The 27,398-nt window shown below is 36.0% G+C and overlaps 1 protein-coding gene across 2 annotated transcripts; it reads left to right on the forward strand.

Moving 5' to 3' along the window:
* The first annotated feature begins 177 nt into the window (after positions 1 to 177).
* LOC105153227 (transcription factor kayak) lies at positions 178 to 27,398 on the forward strand. Of its 2 annotated transcripts, none has more exons than XM_011067962.2 (3): positions 178 to 561; positions 24,818 to 25,243; positions 25,531 to 27,398. In XM_011067962.2, the coding sequence occupies exons 1-3, from the start codon at positions 436 to 438 to the stop codon at positions 26,107 to 26,109; spliced, it is 1,131 nt and encodes a 376-aa protein (XP_011066264.2). In that variant the 5' UTR covers positions 178 to 435; the 3' UTR covers positions 26,110 to 27,398. The 2 variants fall into 2 exon arrangements, with proteins under 2 accessions (XP_011066264.2, XP_011066270.2); XM_011067968.2 differs by lacking the exon at positions 178 to 561 and adding an exon at positions 17,460 to 17,887.

Here is a 27,398-nt window from a genome sequence, read left to right on the forward strand (position 1 = left end):
CGAGCAACGACGCGCGAGGCTGCGCACCGATTGGTCGGTCGCTATCGTGCGAATCAGCGATCAACACTGCGGTGACGTCACGGGGAGCGCGCCCGTATGCGACGTGGTGGGGGAAGCGGCGACGGCGGCGACGCGACGGTTGGCTGGCTTTTCTATATAGTTACTCGGTCACGTTGGCGGGCGCTCAGTCGACAAATGCACATAGTCACGTGTAGTACGGGATGAGTGATAAGAAGCGCGTTGATATTGGTACTTTTTTGTGATAAAGTGTTGAATTATCCTTCATCACATTAAGATTTGTTTTTTTCCTGGCGAGATAGTCTTGCACTCCTCGAGTGATAGCTCTTTTTTTTCTTGGCCACTTGAATACTCCAATCTCGAACACGTCGAATTCGAAAGCTCAAAGCATTGAAGTGAAGTTAACTGAAGCGCAAGATGATGCAACGAGTGCCTAGTACCGGCTATTGCGACAATATCATTGAGGATCACAGCTACACGATGTTCTCCATGTATCCACCGACCACGAACGTGGACTGGCTCATGAAGGACGAGAACTGCATGGTAAGAGAGTGCTATCAATTTCACTAAAATCGAATCTCTGGCAGAAAAAATTGGGAAATTAGTTCATGGATGACGCATGTCATTTATCGAGATAAATACATCGATATTTTTTATTTTCCTTCGTAACAGAATTCTTTTAAATAATAGCATACAGAACAAAGAATTTTATTTCGAAATATTATTTTGTAGTATATATTTTTTGCACGAAAAAATAAATATATTTCCCATCGTAAAGTATTTATTACGTTAAAATGTGTTTTTAAATTTTATATAGAGTGCTTTAAATCTTTGACAGTCTTCTTGCAACTTATGATTAATTTTTCACGTATTAGTGAAAACGTGTTATATATTTTTAAAACATCTTTAAAATATTATATATGATTGGTGACGTGAAATTTTCTCACGAAAAGTTACTTGCGACAAAACGTAATTAATATATCTGCGTAATATATATACAGCACGCAAACGGAAGACATGATTGACTTTTAATGCACACAAATCATCGATTACGCGTTTCTTGAGCAGGTGTCACGGTTCAAGGCTGGATCGATAATGCTGAAGCTTAGGGTTGCGCCCCTAAAAACTTCAATCGCTAAACAATTTGCGTCAATCAAGATCCGCTCCGGTTTTTTTTTTAAATAAAGGAAAAGAAAAGTTCAAAAAAATTCGATGTAGCCTGAGTTTGTCCAATTTTTAGCTAGGAAAATTCCTAAGAAGCTTCTAATTTCAAAATATTTATCTGTCGATTCAGGCACCAAATCGAAAAAAGGTTGAACAAAAGACATTTTTGCCCCAAATATAGTCATCCGAAACGACCGTTGAGCGATAAACGTTTGTCGGACGTAAAAATGTTAACGCAATTTTCTTTCCGGTAGATTTATTAGGAGTCACTGCAAAGCAATCTACGATGCTCTGACAAAAATAACGTATCTACTGATTAGATAAATGTGACGTATTGTTAGCGATGGTACTGATGGATGACCGTAAGTGAAAACGCGTGTCTATGTCGAAGATGTGGAAATCTATATACTTTGTAAATGTATTTTGTAATAGATAAACGCACAGAGACCAGATCGTTCAAGTAAAGATTAAGAATAGAGATTACAGAATAATGAGGTGCTGCAAATGATAGTCTAAATTAGAACGAAAGAATGTTTAACAATATATTTTTAACAACTTATTTATTAATTTAATTTCTTGAGTTATTTAAGATGTGCAAATTAATAAGCAATACTCTAGAAAATTTAATATTTGCATCGAAAATTTGGATTGAAAATATATACTTTGTCTTTTTGAGAATACTTTTTAAATAAGTCGTAAACGTTTCTAAACGTTCTAACTACGATATTTTATTTTATTTCATAGGTTTTAATCATTGTATTATTATGTCTAACATTTATAAATAAAACTTATTTATCATTACTCCACGCAATAGATACGCGTATATCATGAATCTGATTAGTATAAGCAGCTTATAATCAGTCGGTGCTATTTAAACTTGTTATCTAAATCTGGCTTTCTACAAATAATCTGTCGTTTAGTACGCACGAGTGAACAATGCATAATCACAAAGGAATCAGTTAATAATTACATGCGTTTCATGTCAGCGAGCGTGTTATGAAAACTAGTAAAGGGAGAGAGACACACTCAGAGAGAGAGAGAGAGAGAGAGAGAGGGGGGGGGAAGGGAGTCTTGCATAACGATTTACAATTAAGTTAATAATTGAGGTCATGCTCGTGATGACGTATTAGTTTCAAATTTTCCAAGAAGCGACTAACTTATCGCGCTGGATGCTCGAGGCGACACGGACAGCTCTCACCTGCCGATCCCACCGATTTCGTTTGGCTCCGATTTCTACGAATCTCCATTCGACGTACGCATCGTTTACTCGCTTTATCGCTAAACGGTACTTTCTTGCTGGAACAGGCTTGATAAATAAATATCACTGTGCAAACTTTAAAAGGAATTATATAATGAAAATCTGTGTTTATAAATTAATGTTTCGCATAATAACGAAAAAAAGAGTATCTCTGAAAAAAAGCATACAAGGATATAGAATGCACTTAGTCTTCTAAATTAGTTTGGCATTATTAAACATTAATGTAATGAGAAGACTAACTTTAAAATGAATATTTTATTAATTAATGTTATTAATAAAACAAGCGCTTTTTCTCTCTCTCTCGTGAAACTTGTGTCTGTATTGAGATAAAAGATATCGAGTATAAAAGTTATTATTTTACGATGACTGTATCCGTAATTATGAAAAATTTAATTCATAGACTAAATATTATAACAGGAATAACAAAGGTTATCAATATTGAAGATTATTCAAGAAAAATTTACATATTTGAAAAATTACATTTTATTCCTTAGATTTTTCCATTTCATAATTTACTTAACTGTCACGTTTACTAAAAGTAGTTGTAATGCTTTTTAGATTATTCGTTATCGCTTAATATGTTTTTATCGTAGTATTTTCTACGGTTAAAAAGTACGCGAAGGTCTTCTTCGAAGCTGATATTTATCGAGGTTTATTATGTAAGAAATCTGTTATTCTTTCGAAAGTAATTTCCGCTTTTTGAAGAAAACACATTTCAACTTTTAACTCTTGCGAGCGCAAGAAAATATATTTATTTTTAAACAGTTTAAAATTAATTATAATTTGAACAATTAAACATCAATTTGTTGACTTGTACAATTTTCAAGAAGCTTATTATAAATTTATTGTTGGATTTTTTGTTCTAAATCAAAATTTGAGAATTATTCTGTCTTTTGAATAAAACTAAACTTAGATAGAATTCAAGTATTAAATATTAAAATTTAATATCTTATAAGATTAATTTTTATCATGTAAGATAACGATAATATTTTTATCGTATAAGATAAGTGATAAAAATCGACAAAGTTAATGAAGATATTTGAATTGCATTTAATAAATTGTTAGTAAAAAATATATAAATACGATTTCCTGGAAGAAAATATGATTTCCTGAATGTATTATCTGCATGAAACTGAAGAAAAACAGTTAAATCTGACAGGAAACGAGGAGTTAACGCTCGTTAACCCGCCAATTAGAAGGTTTAGTTGAAGGCAGGGTTAAGTTTAGCGAGAGCAATACGTACGGGTCATAAGACAAGAGGTGTCATCCTGCTCCCGGTAAAGGAGGTTAAGGAGGGAGGTACTTCTTGTTGTTTCCCTATTTGCAGTTATTTATCTCTTCCGCAAGAAAGTTTCTTCGCACCAACATAATTCTGTGCGACAATCTAAATCCAAGTGAATAAATTTCTTATGCCTTCCAAGCATGCTCGCATTATATATTTTTCGTCGTAAATTTTCCATTGATATATCATTAAGATTTCTACATTTCGACACGACTATTTCGAAAATATGCCAGTGAACTTATGGTATTCATTTTAAAAGATCGTACAATTTGAGAACTCTTGTTTTAAGAATTATAAACACTTTTTCTGTAATCTGTATATCAAGTAATTATTAATTTATTCGCTTTTACTTATCAGTTATATGAAATAGTACTTTCAACAACTAAAATAAATGCCCTGTTTGTTATTAGAATAAAACAATGTAATAATACGTTAAATGAGCCAAAGACTAACAAAAAAATACTACATATTTCAATTTTATTACTTTTCTTTCTTAGTTTTATTTTATTTTATAGTCTATTCGTAATACGCGAATATTTTTTCTCTTTTTCTGACATTCGTTTATTCGCGAATGTCTGGCTATTCACCGTTATCTACGATTTCTTTTCTCTTGGATATAGATTTGAGTATAGATAATAATGCAATTCGATGTTGTTCAACAATGTCGCATACGGAAATTTCCCATATTGGTAATCGTTTTTCTTTATTTTTGTCACGCTTATCTCAGTTTCGCGTCTCGCGAGAGGCGGGGCGCGGATGAGTCATCGCGCGTAGTTCGCCGGCAATTTATGAATGAAAATCCACGCACGCGTCGCGTGCACGTTGTCGTCTCGTAATGACGCGTCGCTACAATTATTCGCGATGGCTCATAAACGCATCGATTACTTTATGTTCACGCGAGATAGATCGATACCAGGAAAAAGGAGTGCATCGCAGAGTTGTAATGAGCCGCGCCGAAGGTTCGCCTTCGCATTCTGGGAAGTCGATCGCTTCGCCGCGCCAAGGAGGAAAACTTGTTCAAGGTTCAAAGTAGTTCTTTTTTTTTTCGAGTGAAAGAACAAGATTACTGAAAGTAATCTCAGTTAAATATGAGTCACTGTGGCGCTGAATTCAAAAAATTAATTACAGAGAGAAAGAGAGAGAGAGAGAATTAGAAACTTAATTACAACTTTAATTTCTTCCTCTTTTTTCTAAAACATCCGCGTGGAATAAAGGCCAGAGATTTATTCTAAATACAGAGAGTGTACAAAAAAGATGAAACCTACGGCCTTGTGTATTCGAAAGGACATATATTCTAACGTTTCACATTCGATTCATCGAAATCCTCGTTGCTTTCCTCGTTGCAACACTTTGCGCGCTCGATTTGTTTTATGGCGCCGATTACGAAAGAGGAAACGGCGCGTGCTTTGTGCTCTTCTAAAGCAAAGTTATAAGAACTTTTTGCGTGTAGCGAACTGCCGATCCGGTGTAGTCGACCTCGAAAGGAGGTTGATTCCGTGGAAAGATATCTTGCGTATGAATGACGTCAATTGGCGTCTTAACACTTTTCCCCGAGAGAATGCTTCGACTTAGTTGGACTTCTTCACGTAATCTCGTAAACTTTCTCGAAAAAATGAGAATTTCTTATACCTATCGTTGGGTATCAAAGAAGTAGTGGTAACCCAATCACTCGAGTTAAATAGAATTTTGTTTTAAATCTCTGTGTCAACATTTAAATCAAGTCATTTTTGTAGTTTCATTAAAGTAAACAGTGTCCAAATTAATGTATGCATTCAGTAAACAATAAACTAAATTTATACATTTTCTTGAGTTAAATTGTTAACTATTAGTTTAGTTAAATTAACGACATATTGAGTTGAAGAGCATTGATGATCTATAGAAGTGATTAAAAACAACTTAAACAGGTATATAATTGGACTTACGAATTTAACATTATACCTTATACCTTATTAAAAATTTATTCTGTCTGAACTGAACATTAAAGTAGTATTTGCTGTAAATAATGTTTTGCTTTTAACGTGCATATAAGTGACTATTTTGCATAATAATATCCATAATTACTTATTTATATTTTTAGACAAATTATCGTCTAAGCATCTTAAGAAAATATACATATTAATATAGTAATAAATAACATAGAATAATTTTTTTTCTCTAAAATACATTTATACACGTATTATTCTAGAATTCAGTCTTCGTTTCAACATCATTCAACATTAAGACATGGTATTTCGAATTAAATATTGAATCCACTGATCTTACTCTTCAGTATACAGAAGTCTTTTACGTTATATTTATAATATTTTAAAATCTTTTAAATTTCTTGATTGGTCGCACAAGTAGAATTCGGGAAGCAGAAGTCGGCATGCCAATCGAGTTGTTGCTCACAGTCTTGCTCGGTGAGGCAATTTCTGCGATACAAGGTCATAACGTCGATAATACGTCGTCTGTGTTAAGCGCGTCGCGATAATAACGTCTGTTAACTGCGCCTTGATTTACCTGGGCCGCCGACGAAGACGGCGGTGCGGCCGATTAACGTAATAATATTATTGCCGTACAGTGTGCATACACACACATACATACGCCGGATTATGGTAAGCCGCGTTCATGCGTCATACGCTCGGGATTATATCTGCTTATAATAACGTCAACCGAAAGAGCCGTCTCTCTCGTCGTTCCTAGTACGAGCGAGTACCGCTTTAATATCGCGAAACCACGCAACTCGCGATATTAGCGAGATATTAGGAATATAACATAGAAATAAAACTCACCGGTCATTAAGATATATGAATTTAAGTATTTTCAGGAAAATGTGAAAGTTTTATGCATGGCTAATTTATGTTTATCACCTCAACGAAATTAAGAAATTTGCAAATTTATCTAATAGTCGCATCAAATTTCTAATTTGATTAATTTCATTTAATCGTAAATTGTTTAGGTAGTTTGGAAAGTTCAAGGAATATAGTGAAATTATTGTTGGTTATTTAAATGAATTGACTTTTAATTAATGTTGATTGTTTAAATAAATTGATTTTTTTATTAACAACGATTAAAATTAATTAATAATTGACGTCTGATGTACGTTTTACGTATTCGTATATTATCAGTCACAATGTAGCGTTGTGTATTCCAACGTCACGTTTCCTGCTCGGACGGCGATTTACTAATGAATATCTAATGCGGTCGTTTCCACATAATAATCCGTCGCGTTGGAACGACTGGCTATTATTCGCTCTCTAATGGATTTCCTTTTGTACGGTACGAAAAACGCGAAGGAGATAGAAGGAGATAAAATCTGGATCCTTTGAAAGATCTGACGTTGTCGGATCGGGGGAGTAACGCTCGCATGGAAGAGAAATAGATGAATCGAAGAGTCGGGGACCGCGGTGTGGCCCGCGGGCCCATAATTCAAAGCGGACTCTCTCGAGCATGATGGCATGATAAACTGGCCCGGCTATTCGGGGCGATGCGCTCGCGAGTTCGAGAGGTCGTAGAACCCTGCGGGCCTCCTTTTTAAAGAGTGCGTTATGACGCGTGGGATAAACGTGTCCAATTTCGTGGAACTATTGTCCGCGCTCGCGACAGACACGAAGGCCACAAAAAACTACGGAGGCGACACAAAGACCCGACCTGTCCGGATATCGTCAAATGGATTACTGTTAAAAGCCGCGAACACATACATTGTGAGTGGGGATTAAAATACGGTGGAAATTTAATTATTCTATTGTCGCGGATGCCTCCAAAAGCTACAAATTTTAATCTAGATTATATCAGAATTACGACAACTCGATCGAAGTGAAAATAATTCGTAAAACATCAAGTTTAAAAAAATTTGTTTTTTTTCTTCCAATTTTTTGAGTGCTTTTAATTTTAATTATTAATTTCTTTGTTATTAAAAGGAAAATGATAAGGTAAAAAAGATAAGATAAAAGATAAATTTTGATTTATATTAGAAAATGAAAACTATTACGATAAATGCAATTGCATTTTCCAAGTCGCATTTTCTGAGTAATCAGCATATAATGTCGAGCAGCCGTTTCTAAGACACAAAGGAGATAAATCTGACACGCATGACTGGAGATACAAGAGCAAAGTAGGTTCCTAAGAAATCCTAAGAGATAGAGAGAGATTCGATAAGAGGAAACAATGGACATGTAGTAGTCTACCATTGATCGTTCGAAATTAGGAAGGTTAACGTCGTAGAATGGATGCTTCTGAGAATGGATGCTTTCTATTTAGTAGTAACACAAATCGACACAAACATCGTTCTACCTTTTTCAGCATTCAATAAATAACAAAGACAGACACTTGTATCGATTTGTAACATTAAATAAAAAGCATTCGATAAAAATAGAGAAATAAAATGCGTATTCATGTCCATATTTAGCATTAAATGCGACCAATTCTCAAATCGTATAATTCTTCGAGATTAACATACGTGAATTTCATATGAGATAGATAAAATCAGAACTGGCCACTTAATTAAAAACATTTTTTTACGTCATTATGTAGAAAGAAAGGCGATGATCAGTTATATCTCGAGGTCCAACTCGCATTATATACGCAATTATGTAGGTATTCCTCTCCGAAGAGAGGCTGTCGAAGAGTGCAACCAGTCGGAAATGCCTTCGTGCTTACGTCATTGGTTAGGAATTCATGGACCGTTGTACCCTCAAAGTGTTTTCTCTTTCTACCTTGGAGGTCCTTTTTTTGAATTTCACCTTCTTTATCCTTATCCTTTATCCTTAGAATATTTCTAAGAGTCTCTCATAGTATGGAAGATGGACAGGATTTCTGGGAAATAATAACAAATAATCGTCTTTGTATGAATAATTCCTGCGATAATTATTCTTTTTTAAATTTTGCTAAATTGTTTTCTACAGATGTCTCTCATTCAAGAATTAAAATTCAGCGCAATTTCTGATAACCTTGATAAGTGTAATTTTTACGTTAAACACCCCAAAAGTGAATTTCTTATTTTTGTTGTGATATTTGACTGAACATATTTAAAATTATATCAATTTTGCCCTCATTTTATTTACCTGCGACACCTATAATATCATCGATAGCTTTTAATCTTGGCATTACGATCTGATATGGTACGGAAAATGAGATGGGGACAATTAGGAATATCGTGGAAAATGATAGACTAACTGTCAAGTAATCTTAACAGATATTAAGATAATTATAGTGTAATTTACTGACCGGCCAATTACTCTATATTCGCGCCGTTGGCGTCAGCGAATCCAATCGATCATCCTTGGTGAAAAGTGAGCGATCACGTAGCCTTGAATTAAAGCGTTGGTTTCAATAGACTTCTGTATCTTTATAATGTGAGGGATCGATTACACAGATATTATTCGCGATAATAGGACGAGGAGGACGACTTTGTCAACAGAAGAATAGTATCTGCTAGATTTATTATACTAGATTTTTTCGATTTCGAGAATTACATTCTACATTGTGAAAATATTTTCTTTATATGGCTAGCTGATATAGGTAGCTACTTAGCACTCATGTATAGATGCATCATTCTTAGAAGTACGGCGATTAAGTTTGATTATTATGTGGGGGAAATGATTATATTCTTTGATACAGATCACACTGTCTGGGAAAAAAAAACAAAATATTTGCATCTTTTTTTAATTAAAACTATATTTATACAAATATCATTAATAGTTAATTTGATTTGATAATTTAATTATTTTAATAATGAATGAAATAAGAGATACATAGGGTAACTGTCCTAATTACGTGCTTTTGTATTTCGATAAGTCATAAAGAAAACTAGCACGAATAAATAAGAAAAAAATATTTTTTCTTATTAAGAGTTAAATTATTGATGCATACCATACCAAAGATAATATTTTATTTTTTAAGTATTAAAGTATTTTAAATATTTTAAATATTTTTCAAAAGATATGAAGAATTTATGTGAATCCAATAATACGTATCGCAAGATTTTAAGCTTGTCCCTATTAATGTGCCCTGTATTGGAGCTGAGAACGTTATGTTATGAGTGTACATTGAAATAAATATAATTGAAATAATGATTTATGTAATATATTAACTTCAACAATTAGCTTAAATTTATTATCTGTTTTAGTAACTACATGTTAAAACGAGTCAAATGTGGATAAGCACACAAATTGAGGGCACATTAATAGGGTCATTGCCAAAAACATGTTTTTTTATTTTTGTCAAAATCATAAAGTACCTATTAACATTTTTTAGATTAAAGAAATATTATAAAAAAAAGAAATAGTTGAAAAACTGATATTGATTGTAAGCAGATAAAATTAAAGCTACAATATTTAATAATTAATTCAGTAAAAAACAAGTTGGCTAAAAGGCGTATTAATAGAGACAGAGAGTTATCCTATGTCTATGAATTTTTTAATCGTAAATTACAAACATAAAATTAGGAAATATTTTTTTCTAAGAAAGATATAAACCGCAGTTCCCAAAATGTCTTAATGAATGTCCGTTCAGCGGATTTGCGGTAGCTTAGAGGACATGATGAAACTTTGGCACGAGATTTCGTCGGGATATACAGACAAGGCCACAGCATGCCACGCAGAATTTCCAAAATTACGCTGAACATACGATTCACTCTACAGTGTCGTTCACCTCCGATCATGACTCCGCAGCATCGCGCACTTGGCTGGCCTTTGTTCTCGGGCTTTAGTGCTAAAAACAGTTGAGCTAAACCACTCCGGTCTTATCTCGATGTTTATTGAGTACCCGCGGGCCAATTCGAAGTACTTTGTTTGGCGTTACCGTGAATGCTGCGTAGAACCGGCTCTGGAAGCTAATCGCAGGGAGATATTATTGTTCCAGTTTTGAGATTCTATATATAATTTATAATCATATTTTATATAATTTATATAATTATTTCTTAAAGCAAGAAGATCTATCATTTATCTTTGTCCAATTTTTCTGAAATTTGTTTCTTCCTTATTTCTAATGATTTCGCTGAAAATAACTTTAAATTATTCGCGTTTTTTGAACGTAGAATATGTATGTCTAAAAAAGCTTTTGAGTCGCATTGCGACGACGGAAGGGCGTCGTGTGACCGACAACGAGTTACTGTTCTCAATGATAATCGTTAATCGAGGCTCAGGAAAGGCCAGACTTTAATTAAGCACCCTAGACGCAGTCTCAAGAACTCGTTGCATTGAAATGATTTAAATGAGATTTAGAAAAGGGTTAAGGATAAAGTTCTAATATTCATTTTAATGCATTGTGCGACTTTTAATTTTTTATATTAATTTCCTATCAAAAATTATATATTATAAGTGTTAAAATTTATTTCGTTATATATTCTCTTCTTGCAAAAAACGAGCAAAACTAAGCTTATTGTAATCATTAATATATCGCTGCCTTTGTAGTTTTTTCAAAACGCGACAGCATATAGAACGTACATAAAAATTAATCGTACTATAAAAAGTACATTCGGTGACTTGAAATGTATTCTCTTTGAAATGTATTCGCTGAATGTTAGCCCCGGCCGATAGTACACAGGAAGTAGTCGGTGTATGTGACGTAATGTATTCAATTTTGCATTTCTCAGTATAAGATGATTCGTCGTGTCACGACGAACTGTGAATCATATCGCGCCACTGGCGCCAATCAGTTGCCGGATATAATCAGAGTCCGTCGTCCCGATCGCGGTGTAATGGTACGCGAGCGCGTTTTTCCCCGCGTATGTAAAGCGGATCAGCAAATAGCTGTCGCGTTCGGTAGGTGCTTGAATGCGACACGAGAGAGTCCAATGAAGTCATCTCTCGTATCCTCTATTTCTCTACTGGTGTCGGTCGGCGGCGGCGCGCGGCACGCGGCGCGCACGGATGAGGCCGAGGATCCCCTCGTGCCCCGTCGCCACCCATTACCCATCACGCTGCATGGCCGAGGACTCTCTGACGACTTCGGTCTCCGGCCTCCGGCGCGCCAAGTCCTCTCGAGAAAGAGCCGAAGGTGGCCGAGAACGGCCGAAGCGGCGCGGCCGCGCGCGCGCGACCATGTGGCGACGGCACGATGACAGAAGCGCTGTCAGTGTCACTGCGACTGTCGTCCGACGTGGTTGTGCGGCAGGTTTCTAGGTCGGCGTTCGCCGTTGGGATTCTCGATCTCTCTTTTTTTTTTCCTCCTATTTCTCCTTCTCTTTATCACGCCTGACTCTACCGAAACGGCCTATCGAATTCACCGCAAGGTCGGCGACGGTGGCGACGTTTCCCCGCACACGCTCGCGTGTGACGTCAAGACGATTGTCAGAAACGCACGCGTACGAAACGTGCCACGCTTCATTTCTGTGAAAGGAAACGCGATCAGTTCAGGTTAGGCCCCATTGGGACAGATCGCGGTTTCACGAACAGGCACGAGGTCGTCCGTCGAGCTCTCCGTTTTGAGGTGAGTCGAAAATCATTCCCATTTTAGGCTATTGCGAAAAAAGCGGTGCCTTAACGTACGTCCTTGCACGCGACTGACTCTGTTCTTAACTACGTTCTTAGCAGCGCGCCGATAATGAATTTATTCGATGCTGTCCGCTGATTTTAACAGCGGCTTTCGATCGCGGCGAGTTCAATTCAAGACCGTTCGTAATCCGATTGTAATCGCACGCAGGTGACGATTCAGTCTTTAATTGTGCCGCCATCATTTACGCTCCGACAGTGGAAAATTATTGCGGATGTTGTTCTGCTGTTGGGAAACTCACAGAACGCGCCTGTCGATCCTCGTGCATCGGCGAAGAATACAATTATTGCGTGCTTTTTCAGCATGCTTATTATCGTCTCGCTGTTTATCGCGTTTGTTTTTCTTTGCCGTTTGCACTTTAGACTTGTATTGTTCGATTTCGTGCACATGTCGTGTTATTCAAAGTAATTAAACTATACTTTTGCTTTGATCGTTCTTCATACATAACTATACCTAAAGTTTGTATTTACTAAAGTCTTTGTCTCTGGCGAAAATAAAAAACAGTACCTTCTACACACAAAAAAATGCCATTCTATTGCTAACAAAAGTAATTGCTCAATTTACTTTTTTTCTTTCAAACAACAATTATCTTTAACAAGGAATAGTTTTTTTGATAATAATCTTTGAATATACTCATTACAAACTTTAAAAAACTTTTACTAACTTGTGTTCGAAACAAGAATTTATTTTCTTTTGAAAAATATTATAAAATTTATCGAAGAAACGATTTTATATAATAAGCAAATTGAATTTGTTTTAATTTAATAATCTTGATTGACGCATTAAACTCACTAGGATTTTTTCATATATATATTTTGAATGAATTTGATATTTGTGATAAACTTTTGATGGATATAACTTTTAAAATATTTGAAACACGTAATTATTATTTGTGCATATATTTGGTTTTTAATTTGGTAAAAATATAGTGTGTATTTTTCTGTATTTAGAAAGCGAAAATTGAGGTAAAAGGAACGTCAACACGTCTTTTACATTTTGCTGTTTCAATTTTCATTTCCTAGAAGGTATTGCTCTAATTTTTATTTTTGCCAGGATCATAGATAACAGCAATGTAGCATTATAAAAAAGGAACACCTTATGCAACAAAATACATTAACCGATGTATACGTAACATTTACCAGCGTTGTAACCAGTGATTATTTTGCACGTAAAATCAATTTTTAATCGCTGTATTAGTTTTCGAGAGCAGATAAATTGTATTAAATTGCATGCTATGTGTGTCAATATTTGCAGTGGAACGTGCGATTCCGCGATATCGTTTGCTGTCGATTTGAAAAAAAATAAACGAGTGACGACATCGCCGCGCCGATTGACGTCACATCATGCTAGATAATCGCAGCGCATAATGGCATATCTTACGTGCATCTGCTCGACGAATCAAACGTTGCATTTTAGTAAGTGGCACGATACGAAATTGTCGCAACGACTTAATTAACTTGAGAAAACTCGCTCGGAGTGAATTTTCAGTCACTTTGAATCGTGACATTATTCGGTGTTGACGGTGTGACAGTAGATCTCGAAATCGTACGTACTGATCTAACCAGGATTCTTCCGGGAAATCCCAATCGCGTATTGTCCGTGTTTTTCTGAATGTCGCGTCAACATATCGAATAACGTTCCTTTCTACATCGCATTTAAAATAATAAAAACTTACAAGGAAAGAATGATTTTGCTGAAATATTTAAAAAGTTAGATACAGATCTAAAAATAATTTTATCGGATCATCAAAATAATTATCCAGGAGACTCAAACATGATGAGCAATGCTATAAAAATTTTTGACATTCTAACAACCAGCTTGAGCATCCTATAAAATTATTTTAATAGTCTAACAAATTATTTTTACATCTGTATCTAACTATAATTGTTGGATATTTCAACAAAGCTATTATTTCTATGGAGAAAGCATTTATTGCTTGAGCGTTTTATATAATAATTTCGATAGCACAACAAAATTATTTTCAAATTTGTACTCTGATCTTTGGAGTGGAACAAATAAGAAGAGTGAGGAAAAGTAACAGTTAAGCTAGTTGAAAAAGAATGATTCAATTGTCAATTTTTAAGAGTGAGATTTCACTCTTTAGAGTTTAAATTCCACTTCAAAGATTTTAAAGAATATCCAGCTGAAATTCCTAAATACTTCAACAAAACCGTTCTTTCCGTGTTACATTAACATTTGTTGTAATCTAGTACGATTATAACTTCTTTTTTCTTCTCGTTTTATCACATTTTTTTTATTTTCTCGCTTGTTAAGACAATGATAAAGCTGCATTCTTGTTCTCCGTTCGCGTTTTTTTTTTTCAATTGTATCAGTTTTTGTCACATATAAAATTACACACATGGATTTTCCTCTAAGTGCAATATACTCTATCTGCATACGTTGCACTTTATGCGCGCACACAATACAGACGGTCGCGCCGTTGCGATGCATTCGAAACACACTACTCGTTCATGCGTCCGTTATCATGTTTACATTCTTTGTTCTCCGTCTACCACTGGCATCGACACGTTCGTATCGTGGAAAGAAAACCGTCCTTTCAACTCACGGAAACTTGCTATAAACTTGTAACATATGCGCGTAAATATTATACGATAGAAATGATTTATTCATCGTTAACTTTGAATTTTTCTTCTATCGATCAACGGAAAGTTTAATAAATTCATGGGAAGCGTTACGATATCTCAGTACAAAGAACATGTTTACGCGAGATGAATTGAAAAAGTGCGTGCATAATATAATGAGCTAAAATGAAAAATGATGTATTTATGCTCCATTTGTTATTGTCTCTATTGAGAGTTTGCGAGCGAGTTGTGAAATCGGGTATTAAGAAGGCATTGGATTTCTCGCGAACGGAAGCGTTAAAAACAGCAAAAATGGAGGTAAAGATAGAGGTTCCTTTGTTATCCAAGGTTGTGCTCTTGCGGCCGCTTTCAACCGCGCTTTTTCCGGCGTTCGCATAGAACATGTTATTCTGACGTAGTTGCGTTATTATTTACCGCGTAATATCCATAGCATAACTAACTGTGTATGCGAAGGGCAGCAAAAAGATAGGGGGAGAGAGAGAGAGAGAGAATACGCTAGACGCATAAATAAATATTGCGCAGTGCTTGGTCGACGTCGATTTACTGTTTGTTGCGTAATCGCGCGTTGTATTACATAAAAATAAATATAATCTCCGCCACGAATGTAATCCGATAAAAAGAAATGATCCAATAACGAAGACCGGTTTACGCCTAGAATAATTCCAACCTTTATTACTACTTATTTATTTTGTAAAAAAATATTGTTTTTTTAAAAATGATATTTTACAGTAGTAATGTAGTAATTTCATGTGGAAAAAAGCAGTATGAAAGAGGAAGAAAGATGCAAGAAAAACAAGAATTTAGAACGTATTGAACTATTTTGAAAGGTCATAAAAATGAAAGCTCGTTTCCTCTTCTTGTTGGCCTGAAAATATTCTGAATACCGTTGGAAATTTACATACTTCGTTAAATTTTTCTAATAACGTCATGTATGATAATCTTTTCATGCATAATGATCATTACACACAAGTAATGTGTGTTTACTGTTGGCGAAACCTGTGACAGGCTCGGCTGGTCAAACACGCAGATTGTTTATCATAACCTGGTTACCACGTGTTTTCATATCAAGGCGAGATAAGCTTGGTTTTGAATGTCCGTACCGTATTCATAGCTTCCCTTCCGAATGACACAAAAGCTAATAGATTTTAGCCATATTGATTTCTTGATAAGAAGAAAATCAAATCATATGATATAATGTATATAAAATAAGATTCTGTTTAATTTATTTAGAATCAATATATTAACTTTGTAGAACCATATAATAAATTTTTAATTATCCGAACAGGTTTAATTTTTTAATTTTATTGTTAATGGTCTAATTATTTATATCTAAATTACATTTCTTGATTTTTCCGAGCTGTTTTTCTAACTTTATATTTAAGACTTCTGTCGAAAAACAGTAGCCCGAAATATTTTTAAAGTAAACCTCGATATCATCGCGGCGCCACACAGCTTCTTAACGATACGAGGAAGCCGCATCCTGGAAGTGTCCAGCGAGATAGAACAAACAACTCCGTCCAATATGACGCGACCGTTTTAAACCTTCGATTCTTTCTCTACTAATTTCTCCAGCATGTTAAAAACAATAATAAGCATAATAAAGCATAAATTACACCGGAAAAGAATGTACACAAAAAATACAATACATAATATTTAAAAAGATAAATTTATACATTTGTTCAGATACAAATAATTTTATGATACAAATATTTTAATTAATATTTTAAAATAATTTAATTTTTTAATTAAAATGTTTATTTTCTAAAAACATATATTAAAGGTGTTAAAATGTAGATGTTATTACAACTGTTATATTTTTTAAAATTAACTTGACAATTATTGGAACGAAATAGCCAATCTGACTTAAGTAGACGAGCAATTTTTTTTGTATATGCTGATGCGAAGTTATGCGAATAATGCATCGGTCGTTAATTCACGCGTCTTTCTGATATCTCGAAATTGAAGCGTTACACGTTTGAGATCAGTGGCGGAAGATCTTTTGGCCGAAGTCCAAGTCGACGAATCCACAAGTACCGGCGTCGACGACAAACGATCCTACACAGGTGTTAAACTTAGAACTCGAACTAATTAAGGCCCTCCAGACAGCGAGCGGCCGCGTAACAGGGAATTTCACGCCGGGAAAACCACTGATTGGGAACGAAGTCATCGTCTCGCCGCCTCATTTTTTTCCTAAATTTCCAAATTTCTAATTTTACATTACATAAATATAATCGAAACTTTTTATTCTCTATTGTGAATGACAAAATAATTGTGTATCACTAAAATGTATATACAATTTTAAACATAAGTATGGTAATAATAATCATGTCTCAAATTAATTAATAATTATTGCAATTAGATATATTTTTGCTTTTTTAAATAATTCTTACGTTAACATCTTATTCTCTATTTGTAATCTAATCCAAATAACGATCGGCTGTCTTTTAAAAACAATACACAAGTTCACAAGCGCATAAGAATTTTTTTAGCGGTCAATGGTCCATGCACGTGAGACTAACGAAGCTGCAAAATGTTATTTTTCCCCCATCCTTGCTTCTTCTCTCTTTCCTTCATCGCGTACATCGCGGAGCGCACATACTCGAAATTCGAAGGTTATTTTTAGGATGGTGTCGTCGTCGCGTAAGGCCACGACGAGCGGCGTCGGCGTCGCTCGCTCAGTGTTAAAGAGGCGTCGGTGGAGGACGCAGTGGTGACGACGAACTCTTCGATAAGTGAGAAGAAACGAGCGCACGAGGGTGGTGCGGTTTTTAAAGGAGGGGGTGCGAAGCGAGACGCAGGAGGAACGAAGCGCACACCGACGCCCGAACGATCTTCTACGAACGAACGATCGACTGAGATATCATTTATTCTTCATTACTTATTTCCGCTTTCCCAGTCCCGCTGTTATCTCTTTCCCCTTTCCCCGTTCCCTTCCTCGACATCCCATACGCATTATCTCTCACCGTCATATTTTCGACGACGAACAAACGAACATTGAACGAATAACCGATCCCTCGAGCTATGGCAGCCACCGCCATGGACCCAGTCGACATTGCGAATATACTTGCGCAGGAATTGCTTTATCAGCAGGTAACCATCTCCCGAGCGCGAATATTTTCCAATATGAAGCAAATATTATTGCAATTCGTACAAGAAAGTTGCATTTCAGGAGATACGTTAGATAATAATCAGCGTGTTTTTCATTAATCGTTGAATCCAATTTTATAACATGCTTCGCCTAAACTTGTGAATATTCTAACTTTTTTGTGGAATAAGTAAAAGATACTTTTAATCAATTTTAGATAGTACAAGATGAACGATGCAATTTTTATTTATTTTTGGGGCAACTTGTTGCGGCAAACCAATAAATTAGAAGCTAATTATTTTATTTTTAAGAAAAAAATCTTTGTTTATTATCCATTATCTTACAAATATCTTTCTCATTATCTAATAACATTTTTGATACGTGCGAGCGAGAGAATTCGAAAAATGTTTACCGCACACGTTGACGACGTCATGTAAACTTTTCGAGATGGATACATTTTGACGGGAGCGATATTCGATCTCATTGTGATCATATGGCGCGAATAAAGTGGCTCTTTGTCCAAGTCGGAAAGGACCTCGTAGAGGCGAGGAGGTTCTCCAAGACGATCGTTTCTGATCTGAAAATAAACGCGGCAACTGGCGCGCTTTCGAAGCTCGATGAGAGCGCTTCATTCACGTCTTCATTCTCGATTAATTGCGAATCGTCGATCGCACAGTTATAAGCTTTCACCAAAAGATCAGCCAATCCATCTTCGTCATGCTTCGTTTGATCGCAAAATAACGAAGCAACGAGCTAATCGCGTAATTGCTGCGAACTTGAAGGAGAGAAAGCTCGTCTTGGAATGAGCGAGTGAACGAATGTTCGGTTTATGCGGGATGATGATTGCGATGCGAGGAATTGTGCAACATTGTGCAATAACGTTGGAAGTTCTACCCGCCTCGGTGAAACTATCGCAAGTGTACCGAGAATCGTTTATGTCGGCCATTATTTGATTAATATTAATTGATTTGGCAGAGGGATCATAAAACATGAATCGAATCCAATTTGTGATTCGTTATCAGTCTTGAAACACGTTCGATTACTTAATACGTTCAGATTATTTATATTCAAAATCAATCCGACACCTTCAATTTTATTCTGATTACAGGACAGATCTATTATCTGAAAATCTATAATTTTGTATTACTTATTAATCTGTCTATTTTGAGAGTGAAAAATTGTTGAATATTCACATTTATATTTTGAAATTAAAAACATGTTATGTACCTTAATGTTTAATTCGACTTGTCAATTTATTTAAATTGTAAAACATTTAAATTTCTAACGTGCAGGGATTTTCTCAGAACTACTTGGCTACAGAAATAATATGCTAAGGACTCAACAAAATTGCAAAACGTTTTAATCATTATTAGATGCGCACACGAAAGCCATTATTCCGCTCGTCGTGACATTTCCAACAAATATCGCCAATTAATCTGACGTTGGCGTTGATAACAAATTATAATAGAATAGTTCTAACAAATCTGGTTCTCACTTTTTAAAAACTATGTACGTAATAGCGATATGACAGTACATCCATAGCACACATTCTACAATAAGTCGTTACTTAAGCTTAAATCTTAAGTCATAAGAAATTGATCAGTCACAGTCGAATATAAGAAAAATAAATCGATTATGATCGTCAATTTCTTACGGTCTGAGACTTAAAGCTTAGGTAACGGCTTATTGTAAAAAGTCCATAACTAAAATTTGTATTCCGATAGGAGCAATCGCAAGTCCCATATATCTCGCGTTTCCATTGATTTGTATCTCAATCGCCATATAAGCGCGCGATATCTCGGTCGCGATAGCACAGCGAGCGTGTGGTTACGAGCGTGTTCTCTAGATTCGATCGCACAATTACTCTATCGTCCTCATTCTGGAAGCGACGTTCTAAGCGAGGATCTATTTTCCGCGGTATAGAATTACACGAGTGGCGATACGATGTGATGAGATGAGATGTGATGCGGCGCGTTCGCTCGCTAACTCGCTTTTGCGTGCTTCTTGCCGCGTTTCGTAGCGAGAACGACTACGGCTATTATCTGGATACGCGTTTCGCAATGATTTTCTGGTGGCTGATATCGTCCTTTGTCCGTAGACTCGCAACGCGCACTCGGGACAGATTAGAGAGACCAGCGAACGTATATATATTTATAGAATTGCGGACCGCGTGCGCGCGTTCATCGTACGTGTCCGGCATACGTATGTGTGCGTGTGTTTGTGCGTGTCGCTCACGTGTGCTCACATATGTGGAGGAGAACGAGTGAGCGAGCAACCACAACGTAAAACGGAAGACGCGTGCATGCCAACAGCCGTCGGCTTTATGAAAAAAAGCGCGACGTCGCGCACGCTCGTTCTTGCTCCATCTCGGAGGAGAAAATTCCCGCGGATAACCAGCGATTCGCGAAATTCTACGTAATTCGCTGCGAATAAATGAGCTTTTTTTCGCTATATCAGCGGTTGTGATCGCAACGAATATCGGTTATCGTGTATGTACGATCTACGTATATACTATAGATGAATGTAAAATGAATGCCGTCTTGCAGTACTTCGTTGCACTAATTCGGAGCAGATTTCTGTGGAATTGAATCAAACGCAATTTTTTCCACGTTTTAACATTCGTAGGATTGCGTAATGACTCTTTTAAATTAAAATTTTATTACAATATTTTATTACAATATTATTTTATTACATTATTATTACTTGCTAAGTAAGAATTATTTTTTAAGTTTTATATTTAATTTGTTGAAATTGTTAGTTTATTGTTTTTTATACGAATTTAGTATGTAAATTGTAAATAATTGTTAAGTGGATTATATATTTTAATAAACTTTTAATTTAAAAATCATTAAAAAAACAAATGTAAAAATGTAGGTAGTGGAAAAAAATGATGTCTAATTCCATTGTAGAATTCAATTGTTTTAAAACATCTTTGCATCATTAATCGCGTTTTTTTTTAGATTTTATATTCAGATGTTATGAAAAGAGGCACAAACATCTTTTTTTTTCTACACGAGTAGTTACACAGTATTGTGCATATCACGTGATGTGTACGGAGTATTGAAATACGCTCGACCAAGGGGAGGGGTCGTCGAATGTGATTCACGTTTGGGCGAGGGAAGACTTGTCGATGCTGTGATGCACGCACGCATATAATGACATCGTTCGAGTGATCTCGCGACGAACAATGCGGAGCAAGGTGAATGGCCCGAAGGCCGTCGGAATGGCCGGAAGTTGTCAGTTCGGCGGTAGTCATAAATAAAAGACCATCTCTTGATCTTACCAATAAATATCTTTTTATCAGTTCTTGCTTTTTCAAATTTCTTTTTCTCTGCATTTAAATTTTGAATAAGAAAATAGATGATTCCGTAGATTTCTCAGTTCATATATACAATATGTTCCATTATTGCTCTGAACACGTTAAAAGCTATGATTATCTTATCAATGTCGCACTTATCGATCTCGATCGATTGCGTGATTCTTCAGCGTTTTTGTTTTTGGCAGAAATCAAATAACGCCCGGTGAGTCGATTTGCTCTCGAAGCTTCTCCAAATTCATTAAATTAATCCACTATCAGCAATATGGAGTTTTTTAAGATACGTAGATTTTTTTATTGTAGTTTTTAAGAAAAAGAATAGATAGCGAGGTTCGATATTGTATCCTAAAATACTTAGTAATGTTGAGATTGTATATACAAAGACGCCAGTATCCACTTGTTTGTTTTGTTGTAAGGACGAATAGAAGCTGTATTTGTATTTTCAACAATCAATGTTGCAGATCGCGTGAGATTTACAAAAAATAGTTTTTTTTTTTTTTTTTTTTGTTAAAACCTCCACGTTGCTGTGGAGGTCGAGAAAATTGATAAAGATCCGAAAAAGCTTGACTAGTGAAAAAAGTAATTGATAATTTTGTAGATAAGGTATTTTGTTCTAATTAACATCTCCAAACATGTAAACAACTTTAATATATTATAAATCATAAGCGAAAATTGTGAAATAACATGATTAATCATGTTATGCCACATTTTATCAATCGGAGGATCAACAAAAGTTACATAATAAAACGAAGTTGCACAATTTCACTAAACATATAAAACGAAGTTGCACAATTTCACTAGACATATAAAATCATAATTAATGGCTAATATATGTACCGTCATCATATAAGATCTGTAAATTTTTGCATTCTTTAATCCTCTATTTGCAATCATATTTATATTCCCTCCGTCTGCAATCTGAGTTTTTAAATTTAATTAACAAAAATTGAAATTTGAAATAAGGAAAAATAAGGAAACAAAAATAAGGAAAATTTGTTTAAAAACATGTAACTTAGCAATAAGAGAACTGGATTTTTATTCTTCTTTATTTCGGAGAAATTTGATAATAAAATTTCGCTCGTACCAAAAAGATCCGGATTGCAGACGGGGGGTTAAAAGTTCTTTCCAAAATTGTAACACTCTTCTTCGCGGCACAATATCGTTTCAAGCTTGCTAATGATTTATTAAATAATGGAAATCACTGATTTCAAGAAAGAACAGGGTGTGAACATTACGATTTCTGTCGATCAATCGATAGGTCGTTCCCGGCAATTTCTATAATTTCCAAGATTATCTTCGGCATTTTCTCACACAGGATCGGAATTCCAGTGACCGTGACGCCGCTACGCGCACGGACACGATTCGGTAACGCCTAAGTTTAACGCTCCGGACATTCCTTAAGTTCCCCGCATGATGGTTTGCGATGGGTGCGAGAAGCGTGGCCGGTCGGTGGGTGGCCAAACGACGACGGCCGAAATCGACGAAGCCGTTCCGAGCTGCGCTAAGTAATTTTAGCGATGACACTTAAAGCGCCTGCCTACGGTATTTTCTCTCGTCTTAAAGCATCTCGTCGAAAGAGATGCACTAATCGATACTGCATATTAAAAAAAAAAAAAATCTTGCTTTGCACCAGTACGTCAAGTATGCAAAACAATATTTTTTAAACATTATTTATAGATTTAAAATTCTTATTAAAATTCAAATTATTAACATTCTTAAAGATGCTTATTAGCATCAAAAGATATTAAATCGCTTGTCAATTTAATAAATGATGTTACTATTCTGGGTCTGCTCACGATTGTGTTTCAAGATTGAAAACATTCTTATTTAAATAATTTTTACATTCTTATTTAATTAATTTTTTTAATATGGTTATTTTGTTTTGTTGTTATACATATAAAATAACTATGTTAAAAATTATTGCTTTGCATACTTTATATATCGATGCAAAGTAAAATTTTTTTATTTTGCTTTGTGTTTCCCATTGTAATGCGAAGATTATAAATCGCAGTATAAATCATACGTGAAACATTATTACTATCCTACGTGCTATTTCATTGATTAGAATTAGACATTTAGAAATAGGAGACAATCAAGACACTTTTCAATTCAAATAACATCTCATTGAATATAGAAGAGATAAATGAATACATTAGATACTGGATGCCTTTTCTTGTTTACACATATATTGTAGATTTTAGCCCTGCGTACTTCTTAAATGTACGCAGTGGTTCGACGTTTCTCATCGCGAGGCGAAGTCGACGGCGGTGGCCTTCATTAAACGGCCGGAGGATGGCGATTCGTAATTTTAGAAATGATAGCGAGCCGCGCGGCACGTCTTCTCTGTAGCGCGGCGCGCAGGAGAACGAAGGACGCCGTGGGGCTTCTCTTTTCCTTCCTGCGTCCTTTTGTGTTTTCTGGGAAACGCGCAACGCGTATAGATTACGTCCCCGACTGGCGATTGGCGGCGCGATAATGGCGCGCGAGGTTGTCGCTACGTGAGCTGCGATTCGAGTTGCTCGTTAATATAGTCGTAGTTAGGGAGAACGACGGGCTCATAAAGTCCGTCTCCCTGGTCTCCCTTCCCCCTCTGCCATGCCCCTCCCCTCTTGCGGTGAAATCGCGTTCGAGTGACCGCGAATCTTTTTTATCGTCTCGCCGCCACTGCCACCGCCGCCGCTGCCGCATGGAAACGACGTTTTTAATTCGATGCGAATTATAGTATTGCGCAACGTTATAACGCACGTGTTGTACCGCGCTGGCGCGGCATTTGTAAATTGCCGCCAGAGACGCGCGGATATTTTCGCGAATTAAATCACGAGACGTGAGCGTCTTGTAATTTCAATAACCGTGCGGGATCATATAATTCTGAGCGATCTATCTCGCTAGCGCGATGATACGTTATCGACTGTATTGGATCATGGATATTTTTAATCAAGCCATCTTGGTGAGATTAACAGGCTGATATCGAACCTGGAAAGTCGAAGATAACGCGATATCGCACCTACGTTAGTAGCAGTTTCTTTCCGGAAAGAACACGACGTAGAAAATTTTATACCGCAAAATCAAGTAGTTCGTCACTTTCTGTGATTTTGGACGAAACTGGAACAGCAAGAAGTAAACAGTTAATTCTTGTTAACATTTGTACTAAACTGCTTATACAATTTTTATTAATGTTTATTAATGTTTCTGGTATACACTTACTTTCTGTACAGAAGCTATGCGTTTATCTCCACGTTCAGATCCATTATTAGAGTGCCAAAGTTCGTGAACATTGCAGTTTAATTCATCACTTGATAACTCGTGAAATTTGTATTAATCTTATCTCACTGATACTTTATAAAATCAGATTCTATTGTTCTTTACACTGGAAAACGTCTGATTGCATTAATTGGAATTCTGGTTGAAAATGAACAAATCAGAATTTTCTGGTTAAATTTATTATAATTCTAGTTGAGATAATCAGAATTCTGATTGATATAATCATAATTTTCTGGTTCGTTCATTTTCAGTTTTTCTCAGTGTAGTTATGAATAATATAATTAAAAATTGTAAATGTTTATAAAAGAGATTTTGAATATACTTTCAATAAACACAATCCGTTATCTTTATGTTGTAGCTGGTATCTCTGGACGGATTACATAGCGGAGTGCCGACCAGGACGACGCCGACGCTGACGCCAACCACCCTCCGCAGCATCGAACAGACGTTCCTGGAGCTGACAAGCGAGTCAGCGTCGCACAGTCGCGAAGCCGGGTTTGTGCCGCCGTTGGTCGAACCGTCACAGCCGACTCCAGCACAGACGCAAAACACAACGGCGGTACATCTTCCGGCGCCGACGACCACCCTTATCGAGACCCAGCAGCAAACACAACAGCAGCAACAGCAACCAGTTAGACGCAATATGGGTGGCAGGCGGCCCACCAGAACGATCGGGATGACCCCCGAGGAAGAGCAGAGGCGACAGATTCGGCGCGAAAGGAACAAGATGGCAGCGGCGAGATGCCGCAAGCGAAGAATGGATCACACCAATGCCCTACTCGAAGTAAGTACGCGGATTACAGACATAATGTTGCGTGACTTAGAATACTGAGTTTTCCAGTCTTCTTCATAGTTTTCATATTTTTAAGCGGTTTCTAGATGATCAATATTAAATAATATTTGATGTTGCACAATATATTACTGATCGTCCACAGGCTATATTGAACCTCCTTTGTTTTGAATTAAAAGAAGCATCAATAATTGTAACAATATAATTACAATAATATTGAGCGTCTAGAGTTACTGCCTTAGAGCTTCACATTCGCTAAAGATCTTTAATCTTTTTTGTAGGAAACCGAGGGTTTGGAAAAAAAGAAGCAAAACTTGCAGGAAGAGATTGAACAGCTGAAACAGGTCAAAGATGAACTGGAATTTATTTTGGACGCCCACAGAGCAGTCTGCCGCCGTTCGCTACGCCCCTCGTCTCCGCTAGATATAAAACCCGTGATAAAGACCGATCTTTCGGTCGAGGATCAATTTGCCGCCGAATCTGTGAAAGGCGACACAACAGTAGCCGCGGCAACGAGACCGAATAGACCTAATTCATTACCAGTCGGATTGGACAACAATAACAGACTGAATTCCCTGACAATGTTCGTGGAGCCCAAAGAGAGACCAGACACGCTTGCTTTCAAGACGGTGGAAACACCATCCTTCATGAAGTCATCGATGGATGTAGCCGGTATGCCGATTACCACTCCAACCAGCGGCATACCGTTTAATTTTGAGTCCCTAATGGAAGGTGGTACTGGTCTTACACCGGTCTCGACGCCCCTGATACCGTCGTGCTCGACGCAACAGAGAAGCAATTTGTCCGCCGTGGATCTCAGCTCGCCAGATGCGAATCCCCCAAAGCTTGTAAGCTTGTGACGCCACGACGACGATATGATGGAGTACGGGTCCAACGAAGAGAACGATCCCGAATAAAAACGGGAGTACCATGACGTGGAGGATTTCTACAAGGGGGAGCAGAAGTATTATGCGTGTACTCCTCTTACAACGAAATTTTTTTGATCACTTTCAATAAAAGTTCTTTCACGCGATTTTGCTTATCGAATAGCTAACGCTTTTTCTTTTCAACTGTATCTTTCTTAAAATTTCTATGTGCACTGCGAGCACATATATAGAAAAGATTTGTGTATTTAGATTTTAATAATCTACGAATAGATATTTGACTCTCAATATTCATAGATGAATTTTGTCAATTTGAAATTTTTAATTGTAATTTTGTATATATGACATTTTTAATTGTAACTTTGTATATATGAAATATTTTCCTCATCATAGATGAATCTTGTCAATTGAAATTTTAAATTGTCACTTTGTATGATGAAATAATCTTTTGTTGTTGTGTAAATATAAAATGTAGATATAAGAAAAATATATTTGAAGAGAAAAAACGATAGTTATTTGCGCCTTAAATGAAATTGTCGCAGATATGAGCAATAATGTCTGCATACAAGTGATATAAGTATATTTAACGTTTAAAATATAACGAATTAGAAATAATGAATGTAAGATTTGTCGTTTTGTAAGCAATGAGACAAATGAAATTTTATACTATAATTCTATTGTGAAAATAAAAATTTAAAATATAAGATAAAACAAGATTTTTAGCTCAAACTTTTAAGTACATTAAGAGTCTTAAGAGCTCTTTGAATTGCGCTTAAGATAGATCAACAGTTTGCATAATTTAAATGTATATTTAATATTATAGGGCGGATGAATAAAAATTACACGAATGCGGGAATTCCTAAATTTTTTCGCGACGTTAAAAAGAAAATCTCGCTTTCGTGTTATCCGCGTTGGCATAAATTTTTATACGCGGCTGTCGTTTTTCCAGTCTCACACGACATTATAACATTTAATCCCTCCATACAATATAATATATACATATATTTTACGACGTATGACATTTTTGCATGATCTTAAGCAATATTAATATATTTATGCGCGACTACTAGTTATGATGCATGAATGAAAGCTGTGATAATTTTCTGATAGCTAGCGATTTTTCTGCTCCGGCTGATTATAAAAAGCTTTCTGTATCATATTTAGTAGTCGCTATTGAGAATTGTATATGGAGATTGTAACGCACCAATGATAATGTTGCAATATATTTTGATTAGATTGAGTCAATAAAATGAAGTGAAATCGTA

The sequence above is a fragment of the Acromyrmex echinatior genome, chromosome 3 (assembly GCF_024713525.1).
Source record: "Acromyrmex echinatior isolate Ae372 chromosome 3, ASM2471352v2, whole genome shotgun sequence".
Taxonomy (NCBI): Eukaryota; Metazoa; Arthropoda; class Insecta; order Hymenoptera; family Formicidae; genus Acromyrmex; species Acromyrmex echinatior.

Bases quoted from the DNA above. Each gene is read 5' to 3' on its own strand.
- LOC105153227 (XM_011067962.2), top strand. From the start codon at position 436: ATGATGCAACGAGTGCCTAGTACCGGCTATTGCGACAATATCATTGAG. The intron at 562-24,817 runs GTAAGAGAGTGC...TTTATGTTGTAG, and splicing joins TGAAGGACGAGAACTGCATG to CTGGTATCTCTGGACGGATT. The intron at 25,244-25,530 runs GTAAGTACGCGG...TCTTTTTTGTAG, and splicing joins ACACCAATGCCCTACTCGAA to GAAACCGAGGGTTTGGAAAA.